Source organism: Nyctibius grandis, chromosome 17 (genome assembly GCF_013368605.1).
Source record: "Nyctibius grandis isolate bNycGra1 chromosome 17, bNycGra1.pri, whole genome shotgun sequence".
NCBI classification, from domain to species: domain Eukaryota; kingdom Metazoa; phylum Chordata; class Aves; order Nyctibiiformes; family Nyctibiidae; genus Nyctibius; species Nyctibius grandis.
Window position 1 is genome coordinate 4,447,705 of NC_090674.1, and position 18,176 is coordinate 4,465,880.

The window sequence follows — 18,176 nt, forward strand, 5'->3', positions numbered from 1 at the left end:
GGATTTTGTATAGGTGTTCAAGAGGGAGGGATACAGCATGGAAAGTCTAAAACATAGCCAGAAGATGTGTGAAAACCTAGGGTGGCTGCCATTATGCTTTTTTTCAGGGTAAAAATTTCAGAACATCAAAATCTTGAGTTAAAGTCTTTAACATATTCAAGTAGGTAAACCTACCTTGTAACAGATTCCTTCTTCAGCAATCAATCTGCCATGAATGAGTGTCCTCAATTAATGGTCTTCAACACTGCATTAATGATTTCTCCCTTAAAGCACCAAGAAAAACCTTTTGCATCTCCTGTGGGATTGGGCTGGTGACCAGGGCACACTGAGGTACATAAAGCCTCATGAGCTTCAAGAAAGCAAGTGATGTGTAGTAGCATTGGAAAAAAAAAAGCAATATGAAAACTGCGTAACGTAAGCACTGGTATGCCAAGAGGACAGATTTTCTGTTGATTACAGAATTGCTAGTTTATTACCTACCTAGCCTACATCAGTCAGTAGAAGAAAAATTCTAAAAGATCCCTGGAAGTGGAACAGTTTGGAATAGAGGAAAGGGAGGGTATTTAAGTGTCATTGTGTAAAATTTCCTGTATAGAGCCAGAGACAGGGATTCATGCCATTCCTATTGTCTTATTTGATCAATATTTGATAGTTACAGCCTAAAAAAGGCATGTGTTTTTTTCCCTATCCACTGATGTAATGGATATTATAGCTTGAGTATTATAGCTCAAATACCAAGTAAGAATAAAAGGGAGCACATGTAAGGAGTCCAGAGCATTGCTCTTTTTCCGTTGTGTCGTGTATAGCTGAGTGACTCTAGTCCAGAAAGTGCACTCTTCTTTCAAGAGAACAGTTTTAAACAAGGAGCAAGGCTACACCTAGAAGTTCTCAAGAATGATCAAAAATAATCTGTCATCTGGTACCTTCTTTATCTTGGGGTAGTATTTAAGGTATGAGTCTTACTAAGATGAGAACCTCATGATTTTAAACTTGGTTTTGGGGAATTGTCCTAAGCTGTATCCTTTAGGAAGGAACAAGTGGCTTCAAAGAAGAGCTTGTCTCATGAATCAAGGGCTGAGCAAGAGAAACAGTGTTCAAGTCTTCCCTCTCTTGCTGCGTATTTTAGACCATCCTTGGCAAGCATATTCTTGTTTGATAAAGTCTGCCCACACAGTAGCTTAAGCAGCCTTCTCATTTTGCTTGGCTACATCCATCTAATACCTTGTGTCTTTAAATCTGCTTCTCTTGAATCAACAGCATTTGGTAAATCTCTGTGAGTGCAGTAGAGGGCAATGGTGACACATTTCTGACCCCCACTCCAGAGCCCTGTTACTGCAGTGACATTTAGGAATGTAACGCAACTTACTGAAAGTGCAGATTGTACACCAGCAGTGTCACAGGTGAAAAATGACACAAAACATGTTTTAATTGTCAAGACAACAAGCGAGAGATATGACTATTAAAACAAAAATAAGCAAAAGTATCAAAAATAGAAGCAAGGAGCAAGTCAGGCAATTACTGGAGAAACTCAGCAGCAGCATGGAGGGAGTTGCACATACTGAGGTATTAAGGTCAGTGAGAATGTTCTGCTTTAAACTCTTTATTTAAAGGATTTCCTTTTTAATAACAGTAAGATACCTTTTTGAGAGCAATTAAGGCATTTTGGCTGTAAGCTTTACTGAATTCTGACAGACCTTTCATTTTGGGGACAAAAAAAATCCAACTCATCACGTTCACCTAAAACCCTAAAGATTCATTACTATTGCTAACTTGCAAGAGGAATCTCTAATAGGCTAACTTCGGTTCCTCTAGGATAATAAGAGAAAATTACCAGAAACATTACTTGAAAGGTAAATCATGCCATGTTGGAATCTTCACTTTCAGTCACAGCTGCTTCTTGTTGCCCAAAAGTTCTCCCTCCCTTGGCTGCACTGGACTTCTTTTTCTTCTTCTCCTTTTGCTCCATGTTACTTGATACAAGCTCTTCACTCTTCTGGGTTATATACTTCAGCTGAGAACAATAAACTAATCGGTCATCTACTGAGGAACTTCATTTATTCATGAGAAATTAGAGAGAAATGTTTAAGAGAAATTATCAAGGCAAATTCTTAGTATAAAAAAGACGACAAGACACTCCAAAAGGGCTGACAAACATCAATTAGTTTTAATTCTTGCACAAAGCCCTCAGCCTAAGCTCCATATCCTCAGATGCTGAAATGCCCTGGCAAGACTAGGATGTATAAACGTATGTTACATCCATGTCTAGAACCAAGACAGCAACATCAGCAGTTACTCAAGAGTTGTAGTTTGCCAAAATATGATCTGAGTACAGAAACACTGTAAGATACGTCTGCGCCCACTTGACATAAACAGCACACGATAGTTAGGAACACAAAATTCAGCTCCAGCATTTACTGTGCCTTCTCAGGCAAGTTCATGTTGCGTATTTCAAATCAGAGATGGAAGGAAAAAATCCTCTCACATAAAATTAAAATTAGTATTGGAAGTATTCTACTTCATGGAAGCATTTACATGGACTCAAGCTATTCCTGACCTTAGGCTAAAACAAAGGAACACAACATCAGGAAAAAACAGTGTGATTTACTTCCAAGATTGACAAGGCGTAATGTGTCTGTTTATTGCACTTTCATACTTGGAACCTTTGCAGCCCTGTTGCAACCAGAACACTGCTGCTTGAATGGCAATCAGATCTGTGCTCCCACAGTGAGGTATAGTGTCATGAAGAAAAATAAGGTGAAAATTTAAAAATCACTGGATTGTGCCCATCCATCATCAATAAGCCAGTGGAATTGCTGAAGCAACAGTTGCTTCATCATCTATAGCCTTCATTCAAATGCTCTTAGGAACTAACCAATTGGTTTAAGAATGTTGTGAGACAGAAAATACAGTGAACCTCACCAAAGAATTGCTCCTTCTAGCCAAAAGCTTCACATCTTCTGTAGTGACCGTGCTTCGTTTTGCATGCCTGCATAAAATTAAAAAATACTCCTTAATGTGTTTGCCAACATCGGTTGTAAGAGGCCACACAGCATCTAATCCAGAACACTAACTGAAAGGGCTTAATAACCAAACATGCCTATCTTTTCCAACTATAATACACAAAAACCTGTTTTACAAGTTTGTACGTGTACATCTAAATTCCCACACTTCCTGTGTAAAAACAGTAGAATTTAGCAACCAGAACTTCCAAGCACCTCTGTTCCATTCCCTCTTACATGCCACTAGGTCGCTGTGGTAAGCTTTGACTCCTTAAAACGTTCCCTTACCTCCTTGGAGCAACCAGATGAAACACAGGCATGCTAATAAGCATCTGTCACTCCCAAACCATCCAGTACCGCTATGTATCAACGCATTTGACAATTACATACAGTTATTAATCTAAACAATCACTTCTACCACACAAACGAACTTCCAAGATCAGGAAGAAGCTACAAGGGAGTATCTATTTCCTAACTTCACAGCCCCTATTTAATCAGCCAATAGAATCCCTTAAAACTTGAATTACAAGACATATTTTAAGGATTATTTAGTTATTGGAGCTGGATACAAAGAAAGAAAGCCTTTGTAACAATCAAGTGTTCCAGTACCTACCTTGCAAACATTTCAAGGTCTTTTGCAAAGTTCTCTGGAGAAAATACAAAGACACCACATATGTTAAAATGCCAGCTCTGAGTAGGAAGAGGAACATAATACAGTTCTAGCTGTCACAAAGATGTAACTACAAATTATCCAAGTTAGTTATGAGAAGCGACCATAACTTATTACGTGCCACTCTGTTGCACAGGCAGGTGGCCCACACAATATTTCCACAAACATTTAAATGCTTTTTCCAGGTCTGAAATATAGAATCACTATTTCTTATACTTTAAAACACATAACGAAAGAAACAATGCATCAGTGACACCTAGTTCCAGTGCTATTTTTTTAAAAGCACCGTTTCTCCAGCAATTGCTCTCGAACCAATAGAGAATACGCAAACTTGTGTACCGCACTGCCTGAAGGTGATCTCTGAGATGGCTGCAATGGTTTGTTTGCTGAATTGCATGTCTTTGTCTTCGGCAACATCCTGACACAGGCAGCCAGCCGTGTAGTGAACCGCGGCCTTCAGCCTCTGAAAGGATCCAAGGCAGCGACAGGTCAGCTCTCTGCAGACTGACACACCAGCTCTCGCGTAAACCATCAAGACTATTTAAAAGGAGGCAACATAAGGGACCCTTTATGGACCCCAACACACCCCGCGACACCACGTTTATCACTCAGTGCCCCGTACGCCCCCGCCGCCCCCCCCGGCTCCATCTTGTCCCGGCCGGGCCCTCCCCGGGCGGCGCTGGGGGCCAGCCCCGGCACGGCAGGAGCGGGGCCGGGGAGGAGGCGGCGGCGCCAGCCCCGTCGTACCTGGGTGAGCAGGAGCCGCTCCTCGCCGCCCGCCGCCTCCATGGCGCGGCCCTCAGCGGCCCGCCCGCGTTTCCCGCCAAGCGCGGCGGGGCGGGGCTGCGCCGCCGCCATGTCGGAGCCCCCGCCCCGTCACCGCGCAGCGGGAGGGGCCGCTCCGAGGGACGCCCGGGCCCTCCGCAGCAACGATCCCTGAGCGGTTCCGTTCAAACGAGAGTACAGACAAGCACCGCTCGTGATAAACTCACACCCTTACCGTGACTGAGCAGCGATCAGGTTTCGGCACAGTGGGATTCCAGACAGAGCAGATACTTTCTCAGCACTAATATCATACTAAGCGCTAAAATACATTGGTGAGAGTATCCCGTTTTCCCCCAAAACACAACGCCTACACACACAATAAACTGGCAAAACTGATCCTACTGTCCACCACAGTAATTTCCAATACAGTTTCTGCTGGAAACCACAAGTGCTGGGACAAACTGACTACTGGAATGTTCATGATTCTCCAGTTACCAGTTGCCTGCAATTTGTCACACATTTAGTTTATGGAATTCCTAAATCTTGCAACATAATTTGTGGAAAAGCTGCTTTAAATTGAAAGTAATCTTTTTCTAATTATACAGATATTCAACTAATAACTAAGTAGGTGTCTTAGCAGAAATAAACGGAGCAAAAAATTGATATAAAAATCAGTGCACAGCACAAAATGTAACACTTGAGAGGTTCTGAGAAAAAAAAAAAAAAAAGGTACAGGCACCTAGGTGAATTTTCAGAAGTCCTGAAGATGATTGGCAGTGGAATTGCAGGAAGAGGATATCAAATAAGGCCAACTTTGCATGCTACTGCCATGCAGGGAGATCTGGGGAAAAGAGTGCAAGCACACAGCTAAGCCAACAGTTTATGCCAGAGCTTAAAACCAGGAACAACCATTGGAGGGAGAATGGCTTGGTGACAGGAATATCAGTCTTGACACCCTTGACTTGCATTCAAGTTTCTCTATGATCCATCCCACCGTTCACCCTTTCACAGAAAACAAACAGAGCTCACAGTGTGAAAGATTGTGTGGAGGGGAACACCCAGGAATTAATCTGTAAGAACCAAGCTACGGCCTGTTACGAATAAATGATGACAACCAAAAAAAGGCCTTTACCTCCCTGGAATCTTGTGTAGCCTTACTGTGCTGTCTGCTATTCTCCACTTTAGCAATTATTGAAATGTAGCCATCTCTATCTTGATCTCTATGAGCTTATGCACTATAATAAAATAAAAATATTATCATTTCAAAATGTATTCTATTAAATACTGCACAAAGACATTTTAGCCAGTTTTGGCCAGCAGCAATGGAAAGAAAACACTTCAATGAATTTATAAGCAAGTTTATTTAGCTTTCTTATATGGCATATATATATATATTGAGATATATATATGAAACATACCCACAAGTTATTACAAAAGTGTCCAAACACAAGTTCTAGCACAGTACAGTAAAAAGTGGTATTCTAGGAGGAATATCTGAGATCTACAGTATCTTGGCTTCAAGAGGAAATATTTCCCTTAAACATTGTAGGCAGAAGAGGACACATTTCCTCCATGGCCTGTCCAGTTAGTATGGATAAATACGCCTGGCTTCGATAACAGTTCGTACGTATGTGCACCAAAGTAATCGCGCTGAGCCTAGAATAAGAACACACACACACACAAAATAGACACATGAACATCACAGTCATATAAGTACTAGAAGTTGCAGCTACTGATACTTGACTATAGGAATACTAGAAATAAGATCTGACTCCAATATGATAACATTCAAAGTTATTTAATTCTCATTCTTAGCAAAATCACAATGAAACATTTACTAATATCTAGTAATTAAGAGTTCTGTAGAAAGACAAGTATATTATTTCTGCTAGGTACTAATCTAAAAACCAAGCACTTACATACATTCAAAGGTTCAAAGATACTTACTTCTTTATAAAGCATTTTGATTCAAAGATATCATTACCCTTGGTTCGCAGATGGAATACTAACACATGCTGGGCACTGTCATACCAATACCTCTGGTGTTCCTTATCCAGACATCTCATAGTATTTTATTGCCATGAATTTCAGGTTTAACAGAATTACATTAGGCAATCTATGTCTTTATCTTTACATTGCTGGAGTGATCAGGACATACAGCCATCATGGCCTTTAGATTAGTATCTAAATAAGAACGTGATGATATTTCAGTAGCCAGAAGATCTGCTACACTATTTCAGACACCTACCTGAACCAGGTTAGCTGGTAATATTTCATGCCTGTATCCATCATAAAAAGAAAGTGCTGTAGTGAAGCAGGGCATAGGGATACCAATCTGTACTCCAGTACTGATCACACGTCGCCAGGAGTCCTGGGAGAGACAAAAATGGGTGGGGGTGAGAAAAAGGAAAAACTAATCAGTGCTTGCTCAGAGGTATGGTGCAGGCATACGAACTATTCCAGCATAACAGCATATGCTATTTCACATTACATGAAATCTAATGACCAATTCTGAGCAAATGCAGCAGTAGATTCCTGATTTTACATAAACAAGGTTGATCCAAAATAATGGCAAGTACGATAGAGGACAATGGCAGTGCAGACATATACTTCACACGCAATCAAACCACAGCCTCCAGGAAGGATACTGTCCTTTCATATAATCAGTGCATCCCAAAACGTACTGAGCAAACACTGAAGCACTTTCAGGACCCCTAATCAAGCACAGTACAAAGCCTGCCCAATGGCATAAGAGGTCAGCACAATACTCCAAACAGACGTGGATAATCCTCATTTCAACCGTACACCTGATTTAGTAACCTGCACGGAATATTCAGCTTCAGTTAAAAAAAGTATTAATAGTAATATATGGCTGCTTTGTTGGTCAGATAATCTGGTTTTAGTTCTGCCTGTCAACTCCATCCAAATTGGGACACTGTTTGGACAGACCTAGGTCTAATGAACAGCAGGTCTGAAATGCTGTTATTTTGGTGCTACTCAAACAATGGTAAATAGAACAGATCTTTATACTCTGTACAACTGAAATCCAAGTGCACAGCAGGCACAAGATATAGGGCAGTGACGAGAATGTTCCCACAGGCTAGACATTTTTTCCTGACATCGTGGTTCTTCTGAATTGCTAGGTTTCTGCCTAAGGCTCTTCTGTAATACTAAAATGGAAACCTTAGGTTTCCAAGAGTAGCTTGGCTAGTATCAAAAAGAACCATGACACAACAAGAGCTACACGTTCTTTGCTCCTGTAACATCTTTAGGTTGACAGTACAAATATACCTTGCAACATTAAACGAGACTTCGCTTCATCACTTGATGTATCTGGATGCTGATCCAGTCTAAATATACTTGTGAAGGTATAGGGAAAGAACCTGGGAAAGAAGCTGAAGAAGTCCAGACTATAACTGTTGTTTTTATGCTCTTCCTTCCTTGGAAACTCACCTGACAGTTTTCAACAGCTGTCTTAAAGAAATCATCCAACAGCAAATTCTGGAGCTCAGGGTTTCGATCAAAAGCATCTTTGATTTTTCCCAGGAACACACTAGGCAGAACACATGTAAACCAGGAATAAAACTTCACAGCCCAGAATCCAAAACTCAACAGCGCCAAAATTTGACTCAGCCACACTCAAATTCCAAACATTGAGAAAGACACAAACAAAACAAAGAGCAAAGAAAATCTGCAGTAGCTAAACCACCAGAAAATTGGCTTCATCTGGTAACCTTTAGTGTCATCTATAGAAACAGCCTCTCAGTATCTCACCAGCAGATTAACTCCATGGATTCTCCAAGAAAATCTCTAGGCTTATAGGTCTAGCAACACATAAACCAAATTGCCTGCTCTTCTCCCCTCAGCAACTAAATTACCTCCTCATCTTAATTACCTTCTGATGATGCAGCCTCCCCTCCACATCAGTGCAATGCCACCGTAATTCAGTGTCCAGCCAAATTCTTTGGCTGCTTGTCTCAGCAGCATGAAGCCTTGAGCATATGAGATAATCTTGGAAGCATACAGGGCCTAAAAAAACAAATTCACATTCCAAGTGAAGTCCCACAAAGCTGAACGAGAAACTTCACAGCCTACATGCTTTGTTTAGTCCACATCTCATCAGGGTTGAGTACAGCAGTTACATTCCAGTCAGCTGAGAACCAAAATATCCTTTCCAATTGTTGGAAAGTTTGGTCTCAACAGAGAGAGATCAAGAGTTATATTACCCATTACAAAGACCAGAGTGTTGAGGTGAAAAAAGTAAGCTCCGGTGTGTGAATTATGACCTCTGCACCCCAGCTAGTTGACTTCCTTCAGCACTGTTCTTTGGTCAGGAAAGGAACTGGTCCCATTATGCTTTGTGGACACCACTAGAAAATGCACAATGGCATGGCTGAAAGCAAGAACCAATTGTCATGAAATGTAAACATAAGAGCTCCTCACCAGGGTCTACAGCATCCAAAATCTGCTTTGATACGTAGCTTTAATACAGCGCTCTGGCAAGCACAATGACTCACCTTACGTATGTCCTCCAGAAAGGCCTTCTTGTTCCCACCAAACTGAGTCACTTTAGGCCCATGCAGCAGCTTACTGGCCTGTACTCTCTCATCCTTGAGGGAAGACAGGCACCGTGCGAACACAGCTTCACCTTTAAGTATGGGAGGAAAGGGCAGAAAATTAGAAAGTTCAGCATCACTGTTAAGGGCTGAGGTACTTGTCCTCAAGCACACAGTGAGAGCACCGCTGACTGCTGAGCCACGTACACAGTGAAACAGCCACATGGGAAGAGAGGTGTACAAATTAATCATTTCAACAGCATTACTGAGGGACCAAACTGCCAGTCAGCACAACCATTGGGTAAATATTGACTGATACAGCTTTCAAATTATAAAGGAAAAAAAAAGCCACAAGTCACCTGCAGGAACATTTATCCTCAGGAACCTTCACCAGCTCTTAGTTTTAAGAATTTACTTTAAAATCTCTTCCTATCTATAAAAGACAGAGAATGTTGTACTGCAGTCTAGGGACAGGCAAGGCTGAAGATTCACTAATTATTCTATAATGCTTTGAAGATAAAAAGCTGTTGCATAAATGCCAGCTCACATTACCTAGATGTGCTTTGAAATACACACATGCAAAATAAGAGCAATTAAAATCAAGAATAAATCAGCAGATTAACTTGTAAGAGGAAATAAGTTTTACAAATCTGGTAGGCCCATAATACTAGTATTCAGAAGCCCGTAAGAAAGTTTTATAACGTCACTAAGCAGGTTACTAAATGTCATTCACCAGAGCTAAGGAGTTAGCCAAGCAGTATCTTCAGCTCCTAAAGAGAAAGTCTGAATGCCAGTCTCTTGATCTGGCTCAGTCAATCCCTAATCATGCTGTTTTAAGTTGTACTTATTTGCAATTGAAGACGGTATTGTTGAATGGGAAAAAAAAAAAGAGTTTCCTTTCCTGGGTCTGATAGAAGGAAAGCAATCAAGTTTATTATAGTCTTCATATTGAACTTTTCTTCCACCTTTTAAGTGAGCCGTGAATTACCAAAACAAAAAACCCCAAACTCCAAAATAAACCAATCAAAAAAAAAGAAGAATGAGCAATGTTTTCACAAGATTCTGCATCCTCCCTGCAGTAGGATTAATGGACCGTATCAAACTGGCTCCTCTCCATTTCTGCAAAAACTTCCTTCTACACACTGGGGAGGAGAAGTGTGGGGGTGAAATCAGGAAAAAGGAGTAGCATGTCTCTGCTTTTACAAGCAGAAGTCTGCAAGTCATGCTTATGCAGTAAAACCACACACACAGCAACTGCCCTAAGAAGGGCCATATTTGCATAAGGGCTATTGCACATACTTCCCTATCAACTCATCATTACCGAACAATGCTCCTCTGGCATTGCAGAGGACTAATCAGGGAGTGTCTCCTCCACCCTTGATCTTTGCAAGAACACCAGGCAGGAGAATACTGACAGCAAAAGCGAGAAACGCTGTTTCAAGCCTAGAACTGAAAGACTCTACTGTAGTAGAATATTAAAACAATTTACAAAACTTGTTTTGTAAAAACGTTGTTGGAATGCAGCCACGTTTCTCTGATGGCTATCACTACAGTTACTCTCTTTTAGCCTACTGAATATACTTTTTCTTATCTTCTAATACAACAGGCCTTGACCAGCCAAGGCAAAGGAAAAAGAGGTAGAGAAAGCATGAAAATTAAAGACAATCCAAGAGCAAAGAACCTGTTGAGTCATCTTATTTACTCAGCAGGAAAGTCTGCATTGGACCTGTGGTAAGAGAGCACACTAAATGTGTTGCAGATGTATTACAACCCCTGTGTCACAATTCCACTCAGAGGCCAGGCCAGACAAAAGGGTAGGTAATGAGACTGTTAGGTATGTATGTGAGCAGGTAAATTCTCACACTTTAGGGATATAATTCAAAGCAATTACAAAATACATTTCCATCATCTTAGTTTGGCTTTGGATCAGCAGCCTTATAACCACAAAACAAAAACCAGCAGCAGTCCAGAGTGTATAAAGAAACACCACAATCAACTGTTGTGGAAAAAACACCACCACAGGGTAGCAGTGTGCTGCTGTTCTCAAAAAAATCTGTCTGTGCTCCTCAACCCATAATACAGTCTGGCCTTCATGTTCCTGTTTAGTCACACTAATGGTGGGTTAGCTAAGTTATACTGAAACACAGAAATAGAAGACTTAGGTAGATACCTGAAAAAGAATTCTTATGCCTTCAGAGAAGTCTAAGCACTTACCAAGCAGTGGCCAAGCAACAAGGTTTTGAGGGTGTCCTGCTCCCTCTCCCTTTTTTTTTTTTAACATTTCTAAGGCTATGATGGGATTTGGAGTAGCAGATAGAGGGTTACTGAGAGGAATGTTGCATCAATCTAGCATGACACTTCTAGCACAGCACTTACTTCACCTGTCACCAAGTCATCACGAGCACTGAGAAGATACCATGGACAAAGGCATGATAACAGTACTACCAACATTTGAAAAACAAGGTAAAAAGAAGCCCAGCAAAGAAAAACAGTAACAGGTCTCAAGGGCAGAAAGACTGCAACAGCTACACTTAGAAGAAGCTCTTCTGTGAGCCAAGCCCTAGTGTGGGCTCATTTCTGAGATTACCTATTACCATGCTCCTTACTGTGATGTGGTACATGCAGGTAGGAAAGATGAGGCCAGATGAAAGAGCCAGTTACCTATGAGTGTGACAGGGACTCCGTATTCCAGGGCAGAAATGGCTGTCCACTTTCCTGTGCCTTTTTGTCCTGCGCTGTCCCTGATCTTTGGGAGGAGGTATTTGCCATCGCTGTCTTTGAATTTGAGAATATTGGCTGTGATTTCAATCAGGAAGGAGTCCAACTCTGTCTTATTCCATTCCTGAAATACCTGGAAGAGGAGAAAAAGTATATATGTATATATATATATATACACACACACACACACATATACACACATACACACACATCGATTTACTATGGATCTACTATGTAGAGCAACTGATTTATTGGTACATGTATACATACACACACATATATGTATACATACAGAAGGGGGTCATACTATCTCAGTTACTGGTACCCTGCCACATTTACCAACGATTTCAGCACCACTGAAAGGTTGTTGTGCAGGAGCCCTGCACTGGAAGGAGCACAACCCACACTCAAAGCTGCAGAGCACCCGTGTCCACCTGGGAAGGCAGAGGCATAGCTCATCCTGTTGCCTATCATCATACACACTGAAGGCTGGAAACAGAACTGCCCTTTCAAGACACATCATACTTACTGACTTGCTTCAACAGTCTTTGCAAGATTTGCCTATTTGATTATAATGCTCAATGTTTTACTAGTTTTTTTCAGGCACGGTAATTCGTATCTCTACACATGAAGGTGCTCCCTGGGGAGAAAACAACTGCAGAATGGGAGAGTTAGACAATTTCTATAAACATTCAGGTGTACGTGCCTGCTGCTCCCTACCTCATTCGAAGCTCAGGAATGTTGTGCATTGCCCTTGGCAGAAAGCATGTCAGAAAAATTAACTTCATGTACGTACAGCAGCTTTACCCAAGCCCAGCTGCCTCCATCAATGGCAGACAGCCACGACGGCTCAAGAAGGCAAGACACAAAAAACTACAGATCACCTTTGACATTTCATCATGCTCCATGCCCACCACATCTTTCATCAGGTGATAGGCCTCACAGATCAGCTGCATGTCTCCATATTCAATCCCATTGTGCACCATCTTCACAAAGTGTCCGGCACCCTCCTCTCCTACCTGTCAGGAAACAGCAAAAATGCCATCAGCAACAGTGCTGTCACCACTTCCAGTGTTTAACACCTGCCCATGGCTTCCTTCCACCTAAAGGAAGGAAGCTCAGTGCTAACTGAAAACACTGTGGGTCACAGATCCATTTAGCTCCCCCAGCACATGACCCAGCCATAAAACTTTGTCTTTCCATTGTATGGGATAAGTTAACACAGATTGTAGATTTGAATTGAACGCAGTCAGCCAGAAAAGCAACCCACTAATGTTGCTGGTTTTATTCAGGACAAACATGCACGAGTTTCAGCAACCAAACTAACTAAGCACGTATCTAACCACAAGTTAAGATCAGTATCAAATAAATATTTACCCAGTCACAACAAGGTTCCCCAGATCCCACTTTAGCAGCAATGCTTTGAAATATGGTCTTGATGTGAGGCCTGTGGGGAGAAATAAGATGCCTCAGCAGATAGGCAGAGGACACAAACACCACGAGAAAAAAAATCCATTGGTATGATGCATCCTTCTGTAACCCGCCAAAAGGCAGCCTGGGCTGAGGGCACGCTGGCAGGTTGATAACCCACCACACAGCAACGTCAAATAAAATGTATGTTTTTCCCAGACCTAGACACTGTTTGCAAGAAATGGGGACAACCCATGTCACGCTTACAGGGTTGTGCAGACAAGCTTAATGTACCTGAAGGAGCCCAAATATTATCTTCTCCACTTTAGAAATGGGGAAATAGAGGTAGGTTATGATACAGGCTCACACTCAGGGAGGACCCGAAACAAAATCTCATTCTGTTCTATAGTCACAAGAAAAATCCAGAGTGATGTGGAGGAGGAGAGGGTAGGAGGGAAGAAACTCCACAAATGCAAGTCAGGATATAATTATCTGCATTACTGCAATAATTAGGAGCTTCTGTCATTGCCAGGCTCCCCCAGTGTAGTAAATTGCTCAGCCAGCAGGACAGCATTAAAGAATGCCAAGTTTGAAGCAACCTAAAGGGACCCCTGGGAAAGGAGCAGGGGTGGCACAGGGGCTGCAGGTGCTCTGAAAGAGATGGGGGACAAATTTCAGGTAAGGGTGGCAGATAGAAGCTGTCTTTACTGAGCTGTATATGGCAAAAAGATGATCATACAGCAGATTACTGTTATGCTGTTTCTGGCTTTGTGCTGTCAAATTTGAACAGGCTGATACTGGTATGAAATGCTAAAGCAAACAGACAGGGACATAAGAGATTCTAAGGCTCAGGTAAAGCCCAGACACACCTTTTCTTTCTACATTTACAGAGAGAATGAGCAACCAGGGATAAAGTCTAATATGAAGACTGATGTACAGTCCTTTACACTAACACGAGTACAAAACCGCAGGGCATGGCAGAGACTTGCAAAAAAATTCATGTATTCAATGGTCGGCACAAACATGTACTGAAGCCTCCTTTTAGAATGTGTGTCACTGCAGGGATGTTTGCTGCTGCCTGTTTCACGGTTAACAGCTTTCCAAGTGCGTAGAAAGAAAAAATCCCAAAGAAAAAACACAAAAGGAAAATCATAATCAAGAACAGTACTCTTTTAAAATTTAAGCAAAATTCTCTTCTCCCCTGGCACACACTCCCTTCACATTTCTGTATGTACTACTTTTGCCTGTGAATTCCTGGAAGAAAAACCTGCCTTTGTTCTCCCTGCCATGAAAGCTCAGCACTGCCTCATGACCCCAGCTAGGTTGAGAAATCTTGGGCCTTGAGGAAGTGAGATGACAACATATCTTGTTTTCTCCACACCCACGTCCTCCTCCTACCCTCCCTCAGCTCTCAATGTGAATAGAAGATGATTGTTGCAGGCCATTCTGAAGAAGAATATATTAGCTCATGCTTACCAGGCTTCTTTGGCTCCTCCTGGCATGAGTGAAGGACCATATCTGGCACCCTCCTCTCCACCACTAACACCACTTCCAACAAATAAGATGCCCTTTTCCTGTAGTTCCTTACAACGTCTCTGGAACAAAGAGCAGAGCAGCATTATTTAATTTCTTTTCATGCCAGAGCCTTACAAACAAAGGTTAGCAATTCAGACCTAAAATTAGACTTTCAATTCTGCTTTGGATGTGCTACAAAAACCTTAGAGAAAGCTTGTACACACACCAAAGTGAACATTAGGAAACTTCCTGTTGCTTTGACATGGATCCTTGCAAAAGAGGCATACTGAGAAAACAAAGTCTGTATAAGCACCGGATAGAAAAGAGCAGTACTGGGGCTGGGGAAGGCTCAGAATTAAGTGTCAGGTGATACATGCTGTGTGCAAACATGTGGGGGAGGCAGATTAGGCCCAAGGTGGAGCTGCTGAGTTCATTGCAGAGTGAAGGTACAAGCATGGACAACTATTAGGGGCACTAATTCCCTCTGAGTAGGAGAAGCACAGGCTGAGATCTACTGTAACAGTTGCTGTTTAATAGGCTGCATGATCTAGTTTTGCAGAGATAACTCAGTTTGGCCTTCCCTGAGCAGAGCAGAGATGGCATCTTATTGACTGACTATTCTGATGGTCAAAGGAAAATGAATCATATGTATTTTATTCATCCACTTCAGGCAGAAAACAGGCTTACCGTGGTATCTCTATACTCAGAATTCCCACCATCAATTATGATGTCTCCAGTCTCCAACAACGGCACCTACCAAAAATAAATCAGCATTTTGGTTTCCTCTATGCATTCAAAACCTCATTCGTGACAAATAACCAAGATCTTCCAGAATAAACTTCTCCAAAAGACAGCAAGAAGTCACAGGTGGAAAGAATGTTTGCCTCACCAATTTATTGATGAAGTCATCCACTGCATTTCCAGCCTTCACCAGCAAGATAATGCGACGGGGCTTCTTTAACTTAGAGACCATCTCTTCCAGGCTGTGAGCACCAATCACTTTGGTTCCCTTGGCCTCATTGGCCAGGAAGTCATCCACTTTGGAAACCGTCCTGTTAAAAGCACAAACCTGAAGGAGCAAGAAAACAACGTTAATAAAAGCTGCCAACAGAATAGTTACTTTAGCTCAGACTACAAATTATATAAGAAAGATTCAACATCACGTGCTCTCCCACTTCCACCTTCCCTAAAGACAGAGAGCAGGGGTGAACCTGCAGCGTGTCTTTGCAAGTGCCTTGGGAACCTACGGTTAACGGCCAAGCCCAAAGCAAACTTCAGGGAAAAATCACACGTAACTAACGTGTCAGGTGGCTAGCTGAGTACAGGCATGCACTGCTGTTTTTCTCTGGAAACGGGACAAAGGGCAGCCTAGGTGATAACTAAAAGGAGGAAACAACACCCATTAAGACCATCACAAGAAAAAAAAAACCACCACCACAAAATGCTCAGCTCCAATCCCAAGTGCTAGCGAGCCAGCCTTTCAGAACAATGTTTGCCGTTGCTTACCACAAAGCCATGGTCGTTCATGTTCAATATAAGGTTTTGACCCATCACAGCCAGTCCAATCAAAGCAATGTCAGCTCTGGAATGTGGAAGAACAAAAATGCCAAGTAAGTCTCATTAGCAGTGATCTAGCACCAGCATCCATGCCCTCGTCAGCCTGTTCTGATCTTGTCAACTGCCAGGCCAGCCCACCCCTTTCTAACAAATGCTGTAGCACATTGATTCTGTAGGCTATCACCCTTGTGGCTCCCAGTCAGTCCCGCAGAGTGGAGACCAACTTACAGCATGTTTCAAGTCACCAAGATTTCTTCTCAACTACCAAGACACAACGAGATGAGGAAGAGCAGTGAGCTACCCAAAACTGCACTGGGAGGCAGAGAGTAGTGAGTGTCTCTAATGTGTCACTGATGGATCCAGCTCTATCACAGCTCCACGTTTAACAGACGCTGCACTAGAACATCATGTCTGAACACTACACCAGTTTTTTTGCTTCTGCAACCCAAACTGCCTCAGATGTGGGGTGAGCAAAGGAAAAGAGGGAACCAGAACAGGCTGCTAGAGGCTGCCTCATTCAGCTTGCAAAGGGCACGCACGCAGAGAAACCCAACCTGTCTACTTCTATTCCTTGGATCAGGAACAAGCCTCCCGCCTCACAGCCACGACTCCAAAACTGATCGCTCCCGGGTTTTATCAAAAAGCCCCTCAGCCAACCGGCTCATTCTCCTGTTGGTCCCTCGGCCGCCGCAGAACCTCTAACGGTGAAAGCCCGACCCGCCGCCGGGCGGCTCGAGGGCCCCGTCCCCTCCTCCCTCCCGGACAGGAACGCGGGGACCAAGCGGCATCACCCGCTTCCCCGACATCGGCCCGCCGGAAAACCAGGTTTTGCAGAGCGTCCCTCGGCAGAGGCCAGACAGGCTCCCGCCTCCCCCTCAGCGCGCCGCGGGGACGCTCCCAGCCCGCTCCCCTCGCCGCTAACGGTGTGTAAGGCCGCTCCGCCGGCTCTCACACCGCCACCAGCCGGTTTCGGCGGTGTTCCCCCCCCCCCCCACCCCAGGGCCCCCCGCCGAGCCCCCCGCCCGCACTCACTCAGCCATGGCGGCGGCGCTGACGGGAGCTGTGGGCGGCGGCGGCGTCCCGCGGGGCTCGGCCTGCGGCGCGCGCCCCGTCGGCCCTCAGCCGCGCGGGCGGGGTGGGGCGGGGCGCTCCCATTGGCTCTTCCGGCGAGCCCCGCCCCCTGCCCATGGGCCGATGGTCGGGGCGCCCCGCCCCCTTAAAGGGGCAGCGCGGGGCGCTACCGCGGCGGGAGGCGGGGCCGGCCCTCCCTCGCCGGGAGCGGGGCTGCGGGCAGTGAAGGCCCCGAGCACCCGCACGGGCTCGCCGGTCGGTCTCTGCTGTCCTCTCCGGGGGGTAACGCTCCGACGCCGCCTGTACGGCCAGAGGTGCCCCGAAGGGCAGCACTGCGGCGGGAGGTCCGGCCGCCTCCGCTCCCAGCCGGGTACAGCCACGCGTGCCTCAGCGGCAGTACGTACCCCTGGGCCAGCCCGGGAGCCGCGGCCGGCAGCGCCTGTTGCGCCTTTTCTCTCCTTTAATTACAGTGTTCATTGCCTTAACGCGGCTGGTGAAGCACCAGGGTATCACAGCTGCCGGTTTGTCTTTGAGGGGTCCTAGAATTTGGGCAAAAGAAAACTTAGGAGACCTGCCCCTCTGTCAGCGCTGAGGTTAACGTTCGGTTTAAGAGAAGAAAGCTCGTTTCGTACCTTTGCTCCATGACAGATGCATCATCAAGACAAACCTACATTTTAAGCGTGTTTCTTTCCTATTAAAGGCACATTCTAAACTTGACGACTGGCAGCAAACTGGCCCATCAAACTTACGGTCCACCTTATTTTTGGGCATTGAATGAATCTGAAAGCAGTAAAACAGCTAGCGTCTTCTCGAAGTATTAAGTAAGCTGTCAAAAGAGCAACCAGAAAAAAGTTAACAGGTGACTCAAGTGCTTAATTGAAAAAAAAAAATGACTCTGCAACAGCAGCAAGAAGC

The 18,176-nt window shown here is 43.9% G+C and overlaps 2 protein-coding genes across 5 annotated transcripts; both read right to left on the bottom strand.

The window, feature by feature from the left end:
* Positions 1-1,448: 1,448 nt before the first annotated feature.
* On the bottom strand, positions 1,449-4,472 carry CENPS (centromere protein S). Of its 2 annotated transcripts, none has more exons than XM_068415226.1 (5): positions 4,417-4,472; positions 4,009-4,132; positions 3,613-3,646; positions 2,920-2,986; positions 1,449-2,011 (listed from the first exon to the last, which is right to left on the bottom strand). In XM_068415226.1, the coding sequence occupies exons 1-5, from the start codon at positions 4,456-4,458 to the stop codon at positions 1,856-1,858; spliced, it is 423 nt and encodes a 140-aa protein (XP_068271327.1). In that variant the 5' UTR covers positions 4,459-4,472; the 3' UTR covers positions 1,449-1,855. The 2 variants fall into 2 exon arrangements, with proteins under 2 accessions (XP_068271327.1, XP_068271328.1); XM_068415227.1 differs by lacking the exons at positions 1,449-2,011; positions 2,920-2,986 and adding exons at positions 2,861-2,889; positions 3,288-3,358.
* A 1,304-nt stretch (positions 4,473-5,776) lies between these two features.
* On the bottom strand, positions 5,777-18,126 carry PGD (phosphogluconate dehydrogenase). Of its 3 annotated transcripts, XM_068415224.1 has the most exons (14): positions 17,894-17,920; positions 17,666-17,800; positions 16,140-16,215; positions 15,523-15,702; positions 15,321-15,386; positions 14,595-14,713; positions 13,086-13,155; positions 12,593-12,727; positions 11,652-11,841; positions 8,952-9,082; positions 8,330-8,463; positions 7,888-7,987; positions 6,683-6,805; positions 5,777-6,090 (listed from the first exon to the last, which is right to left on the bottom strand). In XM_068415224.1, exons 3-14 carry the CDS (start codon positions 16,182-16,184, stop codon positions 5,971-5,973), a joined length of 1,413 nt encoding a protein of 470 aa, XP_068271325.1. In that variant the 5' UTR covers positions 16,185-16,215; positions 17,666-17,800; positions 17,894-17,920; the 3' UTR covers positions 5,777-5,970. The 3 variants fall into 3 exon arrangements, with proteins under 3 accessions (XP_068271325.1, XP_068271324.1, XP_068271326.1); XM_068415223.1 differs by having other exon boundaries at positions 17,666-18,126; XM_068415225.1 differs by lacking the exons at positions 17,666-17,800; positions 17,894-17,920 and adding an exon at positions 17,223-17,278.
* Positions 18,127-18,176: the final 50 nt, after the last annotated feature.